Source organism: Juglans regia, chromosome 5 (assembly GCF_001411555.2).
Source record: "Juglans regia cultivar Chandler chromosome 5, Walnut 2.0, whole genome shotgun sequence".
Lineage (NCBI taxonomy): Eukaryota > Viridiplantae > Streptophyta > Magnoliopsida > Fagales > Juglandaceae > Juglans > Juglans regia.
Genome location: NC_049905.1, coordinates 18535021 through 18554595, shown reverse-complemented (window position 1 = coordinate 18554595; position 19575 = coordinate 18535021). Strand labels below are relative to the sequence as shown.

Here is a 19575-nt window from a genome sequence, read left to right as displayed (position 1 = left end):
GGGAGAGAAAATGAATCCTTGAATTGTTCCTATATCGGGACCTTTATACTCCCTATTTCGGTGGGACTATTGTTCTCCTTGTGCCTGGGGTGTTCGTCCATACTCTGGACGACATGTTGTCTTATTTAATGCGGCAACCTCTATTAGGGGGTCTCAACCCACGTTGAGCCTTTGTGCCTGGGGGCGGCATCTTGTCGAATTTAATGCGGTACTCCTTATCAAGATGAGATCTCGACCCATATCGGGTCATTTAATGCGGCGTGGTTGGAGGAGTGCCCAAGCAATTTCTGTCCCGTCTTCCCCGACCTAGATTGGGCATTTTCCTTGCAATACGTTGAACCTTATAACACTAGGCTTTTAGCTATGGTAATTGGGCTGGGCCTAGCACGATGAGGCACAAATATGTCCTTCTAATTGAGATGATACATGACAGGGGTGAAATCGACACTATTAGTGTGGTTTCGGTCCAAAACCGAAATTGAACCAACATATTTTTTCAAAGGGTGGTGCCGATAGAAAATGATCGATTAAGGGGGACAAAATAGGCCGGTGTAATTTCGGTCAGTTATGATCGGTTCATTGGTGTTCTCGTCGGTTTTCCCTTCAAAACCCTATCAACACAACAACATCATAGACTTTCCTAAACTCCAAACATAAGAAAAATCATTTCAAAAACCAGATAAATTGAAATTAACATCATACCCAACGGCGAGAGAGTGAGACTTTGGGCCTTTTGGGCTTCTTTATGATCAGAGGGAGAGATCAGGGGTGGCAAAGAGGCAACAATGGCATTGGAGAGAGCGATGACATCAGGGCAAAATCTCTATGTGAGAGAGAGAGAGAGAGAGAGTTGAAAGTCTGAAATAGTGCAAATAGATGGGAGCTGGGGGTTTTGGGGTTAGGGCTCATGAAACTCTAACCGAAAACGGCTCTGTTTGGTATATAAAACCAAATGCGTCGTTTCATATTAAGGTTTTTTTTTTTTTTTTCGTAAGACTAAGTTATAAAACGACGTCGTCTAATTCACTTAAGTGAAACAACGTCATTTTATATACGATATATATATATATTTATATTTTGTCGACTAGTTTGACGGTTTGAACTTGAATCAGACCAGGATTGAATTGACCGACATCGATTTCATCAAATTTCTTCTGTCGGCCAATCGGTTCTCCACTGATTTCGGCCGGTTTCGAACTCTGACAGTCGATTCCTGTCGACAACGATCAATCCTGCCAGTTTCTGTACAGCCCTAATACATGAATATGTCAACATGCACGACTGGCATGACTCTCACTTTCCTCTTAGTGGTTCTTCCCATTACGTAATATGTCTAATTTGACTTTTCTAGATCCTTATTAATCTTATGCAGCTCCTTTTTGGTGAATTTTAAATCATGTCATTTTCTTCTTGGAGATATATTTTAGATGAATGAATGGGTAAATTTATGATATTTCATTTTCGTCTTATCATATAATATTTGTCACACTATCCTGCTAATGTTTTTTTATTTGGTTTTATATTCTTTTTCTTTAGATATGTTCCCGATTACATTTTCTTTATCAAGTTTCAAATATGACAGAAAAGTGCCATCTTTCAAAGGTACTGGTGGTGCTTACTGGTTTGTTGATCTGTCTCCCTCTGCTTTTTATATGGATCATTTAGAACCCTTATCATGAAATATTCATCCAATTTAGTATATTGACCTTGACTTCATTGGATTTCTAGCCTTTTATAAACAACTTAGATGCGTGTCAGATATATTTTATGATTTTCTTCATAGATATTTGGCTATGTTAGTATAGATTTCTGAATATTCTATTTATTTCTAGGTTTCCAATGTTATTTGTTGTCAACTTAATATATAAAGCATACAGGTCTTGGGTTGAAATTTACATTCAAATAAACATAAGTTATGGGCACTTTTGGCTTTTTCGGGATGGGTAAATCTATTCATCATCTATTTTCTCATCATTCCATGATGTGGCATTAGATGATAGGCTCACAAGTGAAATATAATAAATAGTCTCTAATCATGTAATGCCACATCATAAAATGATGAGAAGATGATAAAAATTAAGATGATAAATAGCATTACTCATTCGGGATATCTCATGGAAATCATCTATCATATGCTTTTGAACTTATCAGTTGTTTTCAATTACTGCATTTTAAAAGGTTAAAGCTGTTCCAGAGGAAATGAGAATCAGATTTCTACAAATTGGTTTCCAGCCTAAGTGGGGACTGAAATACATACACCTATAACGCCCAAGGTATTTTTTCTTGGGGTTTGCTATGCATCTGCCTACACCCGACACACACTTCACATATATATTTTTTTTTTTACACTCAATGCATTGAGTGTGTGCCGGTGTAGGCAGATGCAAAAATTTTTCTTTTTTTCTTCCCTACCTTACATGGAAAGGTACAAGTCTTTTAATTGGTTAAAAAAGTAACATTTATTAACAAAAGCTAGAGAAGAGTTTCTCCAATATATAATGCAAAGCCTTTGGAAGGAGGGAAGAGTACAGCAAGTGGAGCCTCTGGTCCATATTTATCTTAAATATGGCTGTTTTGTTGCCTTTCAAATGGATTTGCTCCTCTCCATATTTTTGATCTTGTGTCATATATATTACAGTTTTCAAGTATATCTTTTGTGTCATATATTTCTTGTGTCATATGTTTTATGCATGTAAATACATCTTTCGGGCATGTTTATTTTTGTCTTGACATGTTTTTTACGGCAGTTTTACATATCTGTTTCAGTCACGGTAGTATGAATGAAAGCCGCAAGCCACAACAATATGCCGTATAATATTTTTGCAAAAAATGAATAAATGCATAATTTATTTAAAAAAATTAATTTTTAATAATAAATAAATTTAATTTTTTTTTAAAATAATTATATGATATTTAACGTACTCCACAATTATATAATATTATTATTTTCACCTGATGCCGTAATTTCCTCATTTGTACGTAATTGCGTAGTCCCAGCCATGTGTCTAGCTTTCCATGCATAGCAGATACATAGCTATAAATTTTTGTAGTCTAGCTGTAAACATTTAACCAAAGATGGCTCAATAGGTTCATGTAGGGTTTAAAGCGAAGATTTTAAGTGAGACTTTTATTTTAAAAAAATTTTAAAAACGAAAATTTAGTAAATTTATTTTAATTTTATTTTCTACATTATATTTTTATTTAAAAATGATTCCTATTGTTTTGCAAAATAAAATTACTAATTAAGATTTAATAGCACCTTCTCAATTAATAACAAACTTAATATTTGCTAAAAAAATATTAGTTTAGAAAAGATTTTATCAAATTTAGTTTTTCAAGATGCCCTTTAGACTCTTAATTAGAAGCATTTATAACCATTATTATCAATAAAATTCTATATATAAACTATGCATTTGAGAAAATAAAAAGGACCTTACCTTTTTAAAGGATTATACAAAATTTTAATTTTATGAACATTTGAAAATTAGATTTGGTTATTTTTAATTTTCATATTATATATTAAAATAATAATAACAAATTACGAGTGTATTATTAAAACGAGAGTATGTGAAATAATTATTATGGGAAGACACTTTTAAAATTTATAATAATGACATAAGATGTATTTGATGTTTTTAATGTTTGGTCATTGAATTAATCAATTTTTTTTTCTAAATATTGGGGCTTTCTTTTCTGTTTTCGTTTTTTTTTAAAGTCTACTTGGATTATTTTTGGTGGCCTTTAATTCTTTCACTAGGGCCTAAGTTGTAGAGTCGACCCTGAATTATTTTGTAAATATTTGACTTGTATCCTATTTAATGAAGGGCAGTGCTAGCCGGCCAACGTTTATTATTATTAGTATTTTTTTTTCTTTTTTTTTAAATATTTTTTAACTTCTTTAATTATTAAAAAAATATAACTTTATTAATAATCATTTCTTTAATTATTAAAAAAATAAAAAATAAAATAAAATACTTGAACGATAAATTTGAGTGGACCAAATATAATTTTCTCTAAATTAATGAAATGAAAGGTCTACACAAACAGATTATTTACGAGTTTTGTTATTCTTCATCTTTATATAATATTACACATCACATTTTTTTAATTTTTTTTATTCTTCCTAAAATAATTGATTTTTTTTTACTTATTATATACTATACATGATTTGGTAAGAGAAAATAAATAAATAAATAATTATATCTGATGTGTAATATAAGGATGATGAGTATAATTTTTCATTATTTATTATTCGATTGTAGATCAATCTATCACGCACACACACATGCATGTGTATATAAGAGGCACGTATGTCATCATGTGGCTATGCAGAAAGATCGAGACTGCTAGCTACAAAGCCATGGCTTTTCCTAAGTACCCTGACTAACATCCAATACTATTTTCTCTGCTTATTCCTATGGGTTCTTTCTATCTTCCTACTTAGATCCATTTTTGGAAAACCTACGAAGAAAGTCCACCTCCTTCCAAGCCCACTAGCCCTCCCACTCATCGGCCGCCTACACCTCCTTGCAGGTTCTTCCATGTACAAATCCTTGTACAAACTCTCCCTCCAGCATGGCCCCCCTCGTTTGCCTCCGCCTTGGCCCTTATCGGACCATGCTAGTAGTTTCATCGGCCTCCGTCGCCAACGAAGTGTTTAAAGCCAATGACCTTGCTATTTCAAACTATCCCGCTCTTGCTGTTGCAGATAAAGCACCTTATGCGGTTGCCGGATTCTTCAATGCTCCCTATGGCAAGTACTGGAGGTTCATGAAGACGGCACAATAGGTTGTAGGGTAGTGAGACTTTTTTTAAAAAAAATTTTAAAAATGAAAATTTACTAAATTTATTTTAATTTCATTTTCTACATTATATTTTAGAAAATACTTTAACCACAAAGGGATTACACAAAATTAAACTTACAAGCTGATGTAGCTTGATGTAATACGTCAGATTGTAAAGTTACTTTTATTATAAAATAGATCTAACGGATTCTATGAAGTCACATCAGTTTGTGAGTTTATTTTGTATAATATCTTTGTATCTGTAGTAGTTCTCTTATATTTTTATTTAAAAATTATTCCTATTGTTTTGCAAAATAAAATTACTAATTAAGATTTAATAGCACTTCTCAATTAATAACAAACTTAATATTTGTTAAGAAAATATTAGTTTAGAAAAGATTTTATCAAATTTAGTTTTAGCACTTTAGACTCTTAGAATCAATTATAACCATTATTGTCAATAAAATTCTATTATAAACCATGCATTTGGGAAAATAAAAGGGGCCCTTATCTCTTCAAAGGATTACACGAAATTTTAATTTTATGAACAATTGAAAATTAGATTTTGTTATTTATAATTTTTATATTATATATTAAAATAATAATAATAAAAGATAAGTGTATTTTTAAAATGAGAGTATGTAAAATAATTATTATGAGGAGACACTTTTAAAATTAATAATAATGACATAAGATGTATTTGATGTTCTGTCATTGAATTAATCATTTTTTTTTCTAAATATTGGGGCTTCCTTTTCTTTTTTGTTTTTTTTTTTAAATCTACTTGGATTATTTTTGGGGGCCTTTAATTCTTTCACTAGGGCCTAAGTTGTAGAGTCGACCCTGAATTTAACTCGTAATATCGTACTTTTTTTTACCCTAGCCGTAAATATTTGACTTGTATCCTATTTAAATGAAGGGCAGTGCTAGCCGGCCAACGTTTATTATTATTAGTAATTTTTTTTCTTTTTTTTAAACATTTTTAAACATCTTTAATTATTAAAAAAATAAAAAAATATAACTTTATTAATAATCATTTCTTTAATTATTAAAAAAGTAAAAAAAAAAAAAAATACTTGAACGATAAATTTTTGTGGACCAAATATAATTTCCCTTAAATTAATGAAATGAAAGGTCTACACAAACAGGAAGCTATTATTTACGAGTTTTGCTATTCTTCATCTCTATATAATATTACACATCACATTTTTTTAATTTTTTTCATTCTTCCTAAACTAATTAAATTTTTTTACTTATTATATATACTATACATGATTTGGTAAGAGAAAATAAATAAATAAATAAATAAAAAATTATATGTGATGTGTAATATAAGGATGATGAGTGGATTTTTCATAATTTATTATTCGATTGTAGATCAATCTGTCACGCACACACACGTGCATGTGTATATAAGAGGCACGTATGTCATCATGTAGCTATGCAGAAAGATCGAGACTGCTAGCTACAAAGCCATGGCTTTCCCTGAGTACCCTGACTAACACCCAATACTATTTTCTCTGCTTATTCCTATGGGTCATTTCTATCTTCCTACTTCGATCCGTTTTCGGAAAACCTACGAAGAAAGTCCACCTCCCTCCAAGCCCACCAGCCCTCCCACTCATCGGCCACCTACACCTCCTTGCAGGTTCTTCCATGTACAAATCCTTTCACAAACTCTCCCTCCAACATGTCCCCCTCTACGGCCTCCGGCTTGGCCCTTATCGGACCATGCTAGTAGTTTCATCGGCCTCAGTCGCCACCGAAGTGTTTAAAGCCAATGACCTTGCTATTTCAAACCGCCCCGCTCTTGCTGTCGCAGATAAAGCACCTTATGCGGTTGCCGGATTCTTCAATGCTCCCTATGGCAAGTATTGGAGGTTCATGAAGACGGCACAATAGGTTGTAGGGTAGTGAGACTTTTTTTAAAAAAAAATTTTAAAAATGAAAATTTAGTAAATTTATTTTAATTTCATTTTCTACATTATATTTTGGAAAATACTTTAACCACAAATGGATTACGCAAATTAAACTCACAAACTGATGTAGCTTGATGTAGTACGTCAGATTGTAAAGTTACTTTTATTATAAAATAGATCTAACGGATTCTATGAAGTCACATCAGTTTGTGAGTTTATTTTGTATAATATCTTTGTATCTGTAGTAGTTCTCTTATATTTTTATTTAAAAATTATTCCTATTGTTTTGCAAAATAAAATTACTAATTAAGATTTAATAGCACCTTCTCAATTAATAACAAACTTAATATTTGTTAAGAAAATATTAGTTTAGAAAAGATTTTATCAAATTTAGTTTTAGCACTTTAGACTCTTAGAAGCAATTATAACCATTATTGTCAATAAAATTCTATTATAAACTATGCATTTGGGAAAATAAAAAGGGCCCTTACCTCTTCAAAGGATTACACGAAATTTTAATTTTATGAACAATTGAAAATTAGATTTTGTTATTTATAAATTTCATATTATATATTAAAATAATAATAATAAAAGATAAGTGTATTTTTAAAATGAGAGTATGTAAAATAATTATTATGTGGAGACACTTCTAAAATTAATAATAATGACATAAGATGTATTTGATGTTTTTGACGTTCTGTCATTGAATTAATCATTTTTTTTTTCTAAATATTGGGGCTTCCTTTTCTTTTTTGTTTTTATTTTTTAAATCTACTTGGATTATTTTTGGGGGACTTTAATTCTTTCACTAGGGCCTAAGTTGTAGAGTCGACCCTGAATTTAACTTGTAATATCTTACTTTTTTTTACCCTAGCCGTAAATATTTGACTTGTTCCTATTTAAATGAAGGTCAGTGCTAGCCGGCCAACGTTTATTATTATTAGTATTTTTTTTAAAACATCTTTAATTATTAAAAAAATAAAAAAATATAACTTTATTAATAATCATTTCTTTAATTATTAAAAAAGTAAAAATAAAATAAAATACTTGAACGATAAATTTGGGTGGACCAAATATAATTTTCCTTAAATTAATAAAATGAAAGGTTTACACAGACAGGAAGCTATTATTTACAAGTTTTGTTATTTATTATCTTCACATATTACATACCATATGTTTTTTTAGTTTTTTTAATTCTTTTTAAATTAATTGAATTTTAATACTTATCATCTATATACTATACATTTGGTAAGAAAAAAAAAATTATGTAGCGTGTAATGTGAGGATGATGAATATAATTTTTCATTATTTATTATTCGATGATTGACTTATTGTAGATCAATTGATCACGCATGTGTATATAAGAGGCACGTATGCCATCATGTAGCCATGCAGAAAGATCAAGACTGCTAGCTACAAAGCCATGGCTTCCCTAAGTACCCTGACTAACACCCAATACTATTTTCTCTGCTTATTCATATGGGTCCTTTCTATCTTCCTACTTCGATCCGTTTTCGGAAAACCTACGAAGAAAGTCCACCTCCCTCCAAGCCCACCAGCCCTCCCACTCATCGGCCACCTACACCTCCTTGCAGGTTCTTCCATTTACAAATCCTTGCACAAACTCTCCCTCCAACATGGCCCCCTCTTCTGCCTCCGGCTTGGCCCTTATCGGACCATGGTAGTAGTTTCATCAGCCTCCATCGCCACCGAAGTGTTTAAAGCCAACGACCTTGCTTTTTCAAACCGCCCCGCTCTCGCTATCGAAGATAAAGCACTTTATGCGGGTGCCGGGTTCTTCAATGCTCCCTATGGCAAGTACTGGAGGTTCATGAAGAAGCTTTCCATGACACAATTGCTTGGTACTGCGCAGATTGAACATTCACGCTCTATTCGACGTGAAGAACTTGTACAATTTTTGTGCAAACTGTTCGACAGTGCTCAGAGAAGAGAGCTGGTTGATCTGGGAACTGAGCTCATGAGATTTACAAACAATTCCACGTGCAAGATGGCGATGAGCGCGAAGGTTTCAGGTGATAGTAGTGAAGCTGAGCAGATTAGGGCGTTGGTGAAGGAGTCTTTGCAGTTAGGGTCCAAGCTTTATTTAGGGGATGTCCTGGGGCCTTTCAAGAGGTTGAGTTTTTGGATGTATGGGAAGAAGGCTATAGATCTTACCATGAGGTACGATGCGATTCTGGAAAGGTTATGGAAGGAGCACGAGGAAAGCGGGAAGCGAGACAATGAAGATTTGATGGATATACTAATAAAGGTATATAAAGATGAGAAAGCTGAATTCAAGATGACCAGAACCCATGTCAAGGCTTTCTTGCTTGTAAGTAATTCTTTCAAATGTTAGAGTTTTATTTAGTCATCCTCTTGCCTATCAATTTTGTTAAAATTTTATCTGTTAAGACGTTTAATTTAATTTAAACTTGGGTGTTAAGAGTTTCATTTTGAACAAATAGTAATGTATAAGTCCTCATATTTCTTGATGGGAGGAATAGTTCAAGTCTAACTCTGTTGGAGGCTGATCGACCCTAGTCTAACCTATAAATAAAGGGTCTGTGTACACCATCATTACGGTAATCAAAATGCATAGGCCAGAAGATTCACTTCCTACTCAAATATTTCTTTCTCTTAAGTGGATTTTCTTTTAGGCTCTTGCTCTTTCTTGAATCACCATGACAGGAGGTAATGCAATTTATTATCTTCGGTGTTGTCTATTCTTTATTTTTGATGTCCCATTCGTTATTATTAATGTTCATATATATATATATATATATATACAGACAATTAAATTAATGGATCAGCTTCAATTGATATATATTTATTGATCATTAATACTTTTCTTGTTTAGGATCTTTTCATTGCTGGCACTAGTACCTCGGCTGATATCATTCAATGGACGATGTCGGAGCTCATCAACCATCCTCAGATGTTCAAGAAGCTTAGAGATGAAATAGTTTCTGTCGTTGGCACTGGTACTAGACTGGTTGAGGAAATGGATGTCCCAAATCTCCCTTACTTGCAAGCAGTTGTCAAAGAAACACTAAGAATGTACCCAGCAATTGCTGTGACAGCAAGAGAGTGCCGTGAAGATTGTAAGATAAAAGGCTACGACATATCCCAAAATACTATGTTGGCAATCAATCTGTACAGCATAATGCGAGACCCAAAAGTATGGGACAATCCAAATGAGTTTCGACCAGAGAGGTTCTTGGTTTCTAATAATTCTAAGGTACTACATAAGCACCAAAATCATGAAAATGAACTCACAAGCCATCAAAGTTTGATTGATTTTGTTCCATTTGGGGCTGGAAGGAGAGGGTGCCCTGGCTCCACTTTAGCATACACCACAATAAATCAAACAATTGCGGCCATAGTTCAATGCTTTGATTGGAAGGTTAGAGATGGAGGAGATCATGATCATGATCAGGCGCCGCCTAAGGTGGATATGGAAGTTGAGAATTCTGGCTTTGGTTTAACCAAGGCTCAATCACTTGTATGCCTTCCTATTGTTCACTTCAACCCCTTTGCTGCTAATTCAATGTAACTTCAAATATATGGACTAGAATAATTGCTCAAAGCATGCCCTAAAACAAGTTGAATGTAAAATATTTAACTGGCCAGCTTGCAGGATATATATATATATATATATATGTAATGTATTATTCCTGCAGGATAAGAAATAAACCATGGACTTCACAAAAAACCATGCATGTGCTTTTGTTTTTTTGTTTTGAATAAACATGTTGCTTGTAATTTATATATATGAGCACCAAAATGATCATTGGATGAATATTTTGAGTTAATTGCGCTCGCTCTTTCTCTGTTCGAGTTCTCAGGTGTATATATATATATATATATATATATATATATTAATTATATATATGTAGTGAGTATGTATTGATCATTTGATAAAAAACATAAGAAAATCACTTCTCTAAAGCTTGGAGTTCTTTTTTTGTTCCATACCACAAAAGCAGTACTACCATAGGTCCATAAAGCCTTTTTTATTATGGTTTATTGGCCTGAAATGCTTGTAGGAAAGAAAAAAATGACTTTAAAAAGCTCTCTAGTCTTTTTACGTACTCAACCTTGAGCAATGTATTGTTTTTTTTAACACCTTGATCCTTCGAGTAAGAAAAATAAATATTTGTGACGGATTATTTACGATAAAAACAAACTCATTTTGTCAAGAAATATATAGTCTAATAACTGATCACAGATAAACTATTTTCTTATAGTAATGTTTTTCATTCTTTTGTACGTTGCACCTTAAAAACCATCACATGTTGGATGTGTGGTGCTAATTGGAACACATAAATATATTTTTATTTTATTTCTCATCAATCCCATATATAGTTGTAGAAAGATGTAAGCATAGATGATTAAATTTCAAATTAAATCATTTTTGCGAATGGCTTTTGGACCAAATATGGCACTACGTACTAGCCCTGGTTTCTGCATGCGAGAGCCAGGGTTCAACCTTCGGCCTCCTCGTTGTAAAAAAAAAAATAATCATTTTTGTCTTACAGCTTGTATATATATGGTACTATTAATTGTTTACGTTAATGGTCTTATTCTTTGGTATGTGTGCACATGTGAATGGGTTGTCAGACTTGTGTATGGTTTGCTGCTTATAATTTCATGATATTGGATGGTTTAATATTCTTTTCAATGCATATTGTTCGAAAATCTTTTTCTATATATAGATGCATAGGAGTAGTATTACTATTTGAAGAACTTTACACCACACACTATCTATATGATATAGTTTGATTCGTAAGACTTATAATTTTAACTTTATTTTTCAAATAAAATTATATCACGTGGATGGTGTTGTGAAATACTATGCAAAGCACACACACCAACGATGACAAATAAAGTAAAAGCAACACAATACAGTATTTACGTGGTTCGGCAAATTGCGTACATCCATAGGAGCTACAAAAATCTTTATTAACTAGAGCATATTACAATCACTTAATCTCAACTCACACTCTCGAGGGCTTTTTGCTCTCTCACACAATATGCACTCACAAGACAATTATTCTCTCTCAAAATATGCTTAAAGTCGTCCAACACAAGTTTAATATGATGTATTTATAGTGAGTGGCGCTGGTAACCCTAATTTGACAAAAATTGCGTACTTCGCTCAAGCGGAGTGTCGAGCGCTACTTGAGTGAACAACCGAATGAACATTGGCTCGAGCGGATTGTCGAACGAACACTAGGGTTTGCATCTGGCTCGAGCGGAGTGTCAAGCGAGACTCGAGCGAACTCTCTCTGACTTGCATTTGCTCGAGCTGTCTATCGAGCGATGTCGAGCGAACCTTGGCTCGAGCCAACAGTTGAGCCAACTTCTGCAAACACTTTTTCATCTCCAAAACCAGTCTTCACATATACCCCAACAATCTCCCACTTGGAGACTGGGTCTCCACATGCCAGCTACTGTTTCTAGCCAAGCCCTATCATCTTTGCAGCTCACAGCTCCCGTCTTCAAGCTAGAAAACGCACTGAAGTCAAGCCCAACTTTAGTCTTCCACATACATCGCCCTTAGGGCGACTCATAACTCCTACTGTACTAGGAGTATCTGGTCTCGAACAAATCTTGGCAACCTTAGCCAACTTTCTCAGGCTTTCATGAGGAACGGAAAAGCTGACTCCCTTTAGTTTCCTCACATGTTTCGCGCGATCAAGCCTGCCTTTTTGCATTCTTGTATTTCCATGCACATCATTGGATCCTGATGTCAAATACAAAGAATTAGATCTCTTACCATGCGCTAGGACCAGCACACCTTTAGTGATTTTCCAAACTCCTCCAAAGAACGCTACTGCAAAACCGCTGTCATCAAACTGTCCCACAGAGATAAGGTCTTTCTCCAGATTTGGAACATGTCTGACTTTCTGTAAAGTCCACACGCTCTTGTTTGGAAGTGTGATATGCACATCACCCACTCCCACTACATCCAATGCCTTTCCATTAGCCACATACATCTTCCCAAAATCACTAGGAACATAATTCTGCATGATTTCTCGATGTGAAGTGCTATGGAACGAAGACCCTGAATCCAACACCCAATCATCAATCGGACTGTGCACTGCAAGAAGTAAAGGCATCATGAATTTCTTCTGCCACTACATTCACAGCATCATCATAAGAACTTTCTTGATTCCTGCAATTTCTCTTGATGTGGCTCGGCTTGCCACAACTCCAGCACGTGATCTGCTGCCCAGATCTCGTCTTGCTATTTCCTTTGCTCTTAGAGCTTGACCTGCCATGTCCTCTGCCCCTATTGTCAACAATCAGGGCAGATCCTGAACCCGAGGACTCACCCATGTCTGTCCTACGTACTTCTTCAGCAAGCACCATGTCACATATGCCATCGTAGTTCAGTTTTGCCTTACCGGCTGAACTACTCACAGTCATCCACATGGATTCCCAACTATTTGGCAGCGATACCAATAAAATCAATGCTCTGATCTCATCATCAAATTCAATCTCTACAGAAGACAATTGATTTGTGATCGTATTGAATTCATTCTAGTGTTGAGCTATAAACATATCTTCAGATTGAACAATTTCTTCATCAAGTGCACCTTATTATTCGCAGACGGCTTTTCATACATTCCTGACAAAGTCACCATGAGATCCACCGTGGTTCTCTCCTTACTGACATTGTGTGCCACTTTTCTGGACAAGGTTAGTCGAACAAGACCTAAAACCTGTCAATCTAATAGGGTCCACTCAGCATCATCCATGCTCTCCGGCTTCTTTCCCAATAGTGGAAGGTGGAGCCTCTTCCCATAGAGATAATCCTCAATCTGCATCTTCCAGTATTCAAAATCAGTGCCGTCAAACTTCTCGATCCCTGGTGCATTCACTTTATCTCCAACCATTATTCTCCTTTAGATCCAACCTGACTCTGATACCAGTTGTTGTGAAATACTATGCAAAGCACACACACCAACAATGACAAATAAAGTAAAAGCAACACAATCAAGAACACGACACAATATTTACGTGGTTCGGCAAATTGCTTACGTCCACAGGAGCTGCATAAATCTTTATTAACCAAAGGAGATTACAATCACTTAATTTCAACTCACACTCTCTAGGGATTTTTGCTCTCTCACACAATATGCACTCACAAGACAATTGTTCTCTCTCAAAATATGCTTAAGGTCATCCAACACAAGTCTAATATGATGTATTTATAGTGAGTGGTGCTGGAAACCCTAAAACTGCGTATTTCGCTCTAGCAGAGTGTCGAATGTGACTCAAGCGAAAGCCAAATGAACATTGGCTCGAGTGAAGTGTCGAGCGAATACTAGGGTTTGCATCTGGCTCAAGCGAAGTGTCGAGCGGACTCGAGCGAACTCTCTCTGACTTGCATTTGCTTGAACGGCATGTCGAGCGAACCTTGGCTCGAGCTAATAGTCGAGCCAACTTCAGCAAACACTTTTTCAGCTCCAAAACCAGTCTCCACATATACCCCAACAGATGGTGTGTGCATAATGTAAAAGTTTTTAAATAGAATTATTCAGCTGCATAAATAAGCTTGTAACATGCTTTTTTAACCACTAGTACAACTCTCCCCGTGTGCAAAATTTTCCTTTGGGTGGTCATGGATCTCTACTGAGGTTTGCATTCATCGACTTTCTATCTTCATCAACTTTCGAATTTAGTTACAATTGCTTTATATGGTTCTATGATTCTTTAAAACAACTTTTCTCTTGAAATAATACATGAGACCCTATTTTTTCTTGAAAAAATCTACACAACCTCTCATTCTCCATACACTATATATTTTTTAATTTTTATTATTTTTTTCTTTCATCAAATTTTTAATATATGAATAATGAATAGAAAAATAAAATTATTTTAAAAAGAATAAACTCAAAAAAAAAAAAAAATTTAAAAAAATATTAAAAAATATAAAGATTTTAAAAAAAGGTGGTGTATGGAAGTTGAGGAGTTTGTGTAGCATTGCTCTTTTTTCTTTGCTTTGATATTGGAATTTCTGAAAGCCATGCAGTTTGGGCACTTTCAACTTGTGGTTTGGCAAGGTTGGTAAATCAGATATAGAAACTTGGATTGAAGACAGGCGGGTGCATGAGGATATATATTGTTAATTATCCTTCTACTGTTTTTTGGATCCCACAAGACACTACAAGAAATTTGGCATTTTCCAGCGGTCAAAATGGTCACAAATACCTCTCGGAATCGCTGCATTTGATCACTTGCAGCGATTTATAAATCGCTGCAGGTTCGCCACTATCCTAAAGCCATTTTTGATCAATTTCGACGATAGGCAAAAATCGTCACAAAGACTACTGTTTCCGGCGATTTTAGTCTGCCGAAAATGTTAAAAAAATAGACAGAAATGGCCCTCCGGTTTACCTTTAAAATCGCTGAGAACTACTATTTCCGGCGATATTTATTGTCACAAAAACTTAATAAATCGCCGCAATAACTTATTATTTTTCTCAGTGATTTAAAATAATCGCCGTTATGGAGTATTTTGCAGCGTGTCATTTTCGCCGTAAAAAACTATTTGTGGCGATTTTATGTCGCCGAAAATACATTTCTGCTGTGAAAAATTATTTCCGGCGAGTAAAAATCGCCAGAAAAGATGTTTCAGAAAATAAAAAAAAATGCACAAAACAGTATAGAGAAAATATTATACACATCTAAGTTTTGCAGGCTTCACAATTTTACCTTACACTATGGATTGCCCTAATATTCTTTTTACATACTCAAAAAGGATCCAAAAATCTATAGTAACTATACTAAGACTATACTAAGCATATTAAGGTAATAATCACGAGAAGGAGAGACCAGTTCAAAGGACAAGCAGCAGAATAAATCAAATAAGCTCATGGATATTTCATCCTAATATTTTAAATGACAATTCTCTCTCAAAAAAATGATAACAGGCAAAACAAGGGTAACGATACCTGTAGAGACCTCACAAACCTTCATTTTTGCCTATTTCTCGAAGGGTGTGAAATACATTGTCATATTGGTTTATAGATCCTGGAATCTGCATAACATCCACCAAGAAGCAAAAACAGTCATGTGTGAATGGTGTGCTAATGAAGATATAGAACTTGAAAATATAAACATGGTTGTATTGGTTTGAAGCATTTTATAGGATCAATCTATAATGTCACCTAAACCCGCCTTGTTGGCCAGGCAGGTCTATTTCTGAACTCGCTCATATAGGCGTACAATAAGAGTTAGGCATTGGGATATGACATTAACAGAAAAAAGCCAATCTGTGGAAAGTCTTACAGGGAGGAAAAAAACTCTTTCTAATCTAGCCAAAGAATAAATTAATCTGACTTCATACTCATCTCACAAATCTAGTCCAGGAAAACAGCATAGATAATGCTCATGTATATTTTACTGAATGGTGTACTAATTGCAACACAAAGGGCTTATTGAATCCAATAAAGCATGTGGGCAAACCCACAGGACAAACTTGTCACTCATGAATAGATCATTTTCTAGAAATGGGGATGATAATGGAGTGGACGAGCCAAGAATGCCAAACATGTAAAAAACAGATTCCCAACCAAAATTCTGGATAAGGGGAGGAGCCAAAAGAAGCCTGCATGTTTTTCCTGTGTTAGAATAACCAATAAACGACTATACACTCAATCAACTTAAAATAAGAGTGACCAAGGAATATGTAAGTTTGCTACACTTGGCAAACCTAAAATAATGCAAATGGAATAACAGCATGCCTCTGTTTTGCTGGCGCAGGAGAAGTCTTAACTGACAGTTGATGTAAGATTTTTTTTTTACAACTTATTGTTTTATTAATAATAAAAAAAATAGGCATAGCCTTGGTACACGGGTCATATACAAGAAAAACACTTAGTTTGAGTTTGAAACTGATACAAGGTTGTCATGGAGACTTAGTCCATTAAAATCTATAGCAATATAGCCCAAAGAATCAAAGCTTCATCGAAAAAGGTTTCGAGTTCATCCAATTTACTCACAATCTTCAAAATACTCTCTCCAGATGCACAACAGTAGACAGACATGAGCCATCAACAGCTAACAGTAGAGATGATTTCTTACATATTTTAGAAGTGTTTTATTGAAACATACCCTGTAACACTTCCAACACTCAGACTAGAAAAAACAAATGCTACAGCCCGTGACCGCTCTGACAATGGTATTGACCTGCAAATGATTTGGACGATGACAATCAAGTTACATTATAGAAAAGAATAATTTTGATAGTGTAAGACATAATCAATACTGAATCACCAGCAACAAAAAAGCCAAACAAACCACCAGTTTAACATCACAGATAATTGCAAAAATTTAAAACCAGATATTAAGCCAAGAAACTAGATGTTACTAACAAGCCAAATTCTTGTCTAGTTTCCAACAAAGTTCACCCCAAAATTTATAAGACCTCTTTTATAATAAGTAGACTCAAATGTGCTTATTAGTCATGAACTTAATCAAATAATTAGCAGTGATAGCCTGTGATAGAGAAAAGGAATTTCCAAAAACTAATAAGAAAATAAACAAATCAAATCAAATTTTAGCAAGAACAAGTGATAATTGAAAAATCATTTATCAGATAAACATGCTTCTGGACTAATTTGGATGTCATAAATGCCTGGCGATAAGATCCATTGCAGTTGAAGGGGAAACGCCTTCACCTATTCCAACCTAGATATAAAGAGGAAGGGAAATTCTTAGTCAGTTAGTCATATAATAAAAAATCAACATTATGGGCATGAGAGAGAGAGAGAGAGAGAAAGAGAGAGAGAGCTGCGCGAGGGGGGGGGGGGAATGACTAGACTATCATGTCTATAATGCATGGGCAAATCAAAAGAATCAAGAAATCAACTTAGGAAGGTCTACAAGAATTCTGCTGAAGAAATGGAAGGAAGATGACTGGCTGAGATAATTGTAACACTAGCACATGGACAGAATAAACAAATAAGATAAAATAAGAAACTTATTGAAATATTACAGCTAGCACATCATTTGAGAGGAACTAAAACCCTGCCCTGGGTGGCTGTGGATGCCTTTGATCCTTTACCTTTATATTTAAACAACTACATTCATAGACATAAATATACAAATACAACAATCTCCAGATCATATGGCACTTCCTGGGTTTGTTCAAGTGCAGATTTAATTAAATTTTGATATTCTTCTTTGAATATGATGCATGCAGAAGCATATAGAGTACAATTAAATGTAGGAAAGATCAATAATTACACATTTCGAGCAAGGGGCCAACCTAAAACAAAAACAACTGTAGGCTTCTTCTCAGCTACAGTTCCATTAGCTTCCTGCAGTCAAATAAACTTGTTATGCGATATCATCAAAACAAGATATATCCCCACATTAGGAAAAAAAAATTGACTCATAAGAGAAGCCATGTTCTCGCATCCATGAGACTAAGCTCACTAATTGATCACCATTTCCTCAATTTAGAAAACTCTAATCAATCCTAATTTCAGAAAGGTTTTTGCGCCAAACTAAAAAAACATAATGTCTCTTGTCTACAATTTATTTGTCGTTCTAGTTTTTTCTGTACTTATTTTCCATCCAAAAACTCAGTTTTCCTAATAAGCTCTATGAAAGAATATTAGTAGAGATGGTCACAGCACAGAATTTTGAATGTATTGCAATTTCATAGTGAAGGAAAAAAACATAGAAAATATTTATACATGAATGAGAGAAGATGAGAGAAGAGAGAGAAACAAAACAAAATATTTATACGATAGATGAAATGAACATGAGTTCGATCTACTAAATATGTCGAGTCATTAATGTAGAAAGATTAATGCAAATTATTATTATTATTATTTTTAACGCGTAAACAATCATGGAAAACATATTTTCAACCATTTAGATTAAACTATATATATATATGACTCAGTTTAATTTGCTTGAGGAAATTAATAAATAAATAAATAAATGAATATTGATAGTGAGATTAGATTGTGATGATGATTAGTGTGTAAAATTTTCCTAATATGGAAGAGGAAGATGCGAGAAAGATAAGATTCGCTATGTATTAGTTTCAAACTTATAAATATATTCTCCATTTTGTAATGTGAATTTTTCCCACTTTCTAGGGAAAGTTCACAGTTACGACAAATTGATCATAAGAAGCGAGTATAAACAAGAACCAAAAAGAAAATCCTTACGATATCATCAGACCACATGCAATTAATTAGAGGATGATCAGTGGAACAAATTGCTTAAAGAACTAGCATATTCCAGTGGCAAAATCCCAAGATCATCTACTTTCCCCACTACAAACTGGAATCCAAATTCATCAAGGAAACAGAACCTAATACTTCGAACTTTCTTGAATCAGATTTCTTGCACCACAAACACTGTCTTGGGACCTTATTAATTCTAACCACAAATTAAGCATCGAAGCATGGATGGAGAAATTTGTTTCCAATTAATGGAGCCGAAATGATTCGAATTTATTCTTTTCCAAGAGGTCATTGATTAATACCCAACTATGTTAGAATCGTAATCTCTAGTGAGAGGACCATAATATTATTGAAGTATTGATTGAGTTTCCAAGCCAATAAATTACATAAATGGTTTCAGATTTATATCCTATGGGAGATAAAAAGAAATTAATAAAACACAGGAACTCAATCAATGACAGGAGCAGAAACTAAGTGAAACTAACCCAACAATAAAGGCACAATCACCAATTTGGCATGAAACGAAAATCTAAGGAAATACATAACACAATGCACAAAACCTCACAATATAAATCCCAAACTATTTAGGCAGCACATTCTGCTGCAACAACGCAACAACTCACAATATGAAAACAGATTGTAATAGCTCACTATGAG

The 19575-nt window shown here is 34.2% G+C and overlaps 1 protein-coding gene across 1 annotated transcript; it reads left to right on the top strand.

Moving 5' to 3' along the window:
• Positions 1-8098: 8098 nt before the first annotated feature.
• On the top strand, positions 8099-10491 carry LOC109001075 (cytochrome P450 705A22-like). Its single transcript, XM_018978199.2, has 2 exons — positions 8099-9035; positions 9561-10491. Exons 1-2 carry the CDS (start codon positions 8127-8129, stop codon positions 10254-10256), a joined length of 1605 nt encoding a protein of 534 aa, XP_018833744.1. The 5' UTR covers positions 8099-8126; the 3' UTR covers positions 10257-10491.
• The last annotated feature ends 9084 nt before the right edge of the window (positions 10492-19575 follow it).

Excerpts from the sequence above, each read along its gene's own strand:
- LOC109001075 (XM_018978199.2), top strand. The coding sequence starts at position 8,127 with ATGGCTTCCCTAAGTACCCTGACTAACACCCAATACTATTTTCTCTGC. Across the intron at positions 9,036-9,560 it reads ATGTCAAGGCTTTCTTGCTT|GATCTTTTCATTGCTGGCAC; the intron begins GTAAGTAATTCT and ends TTTCTTGTTTAG.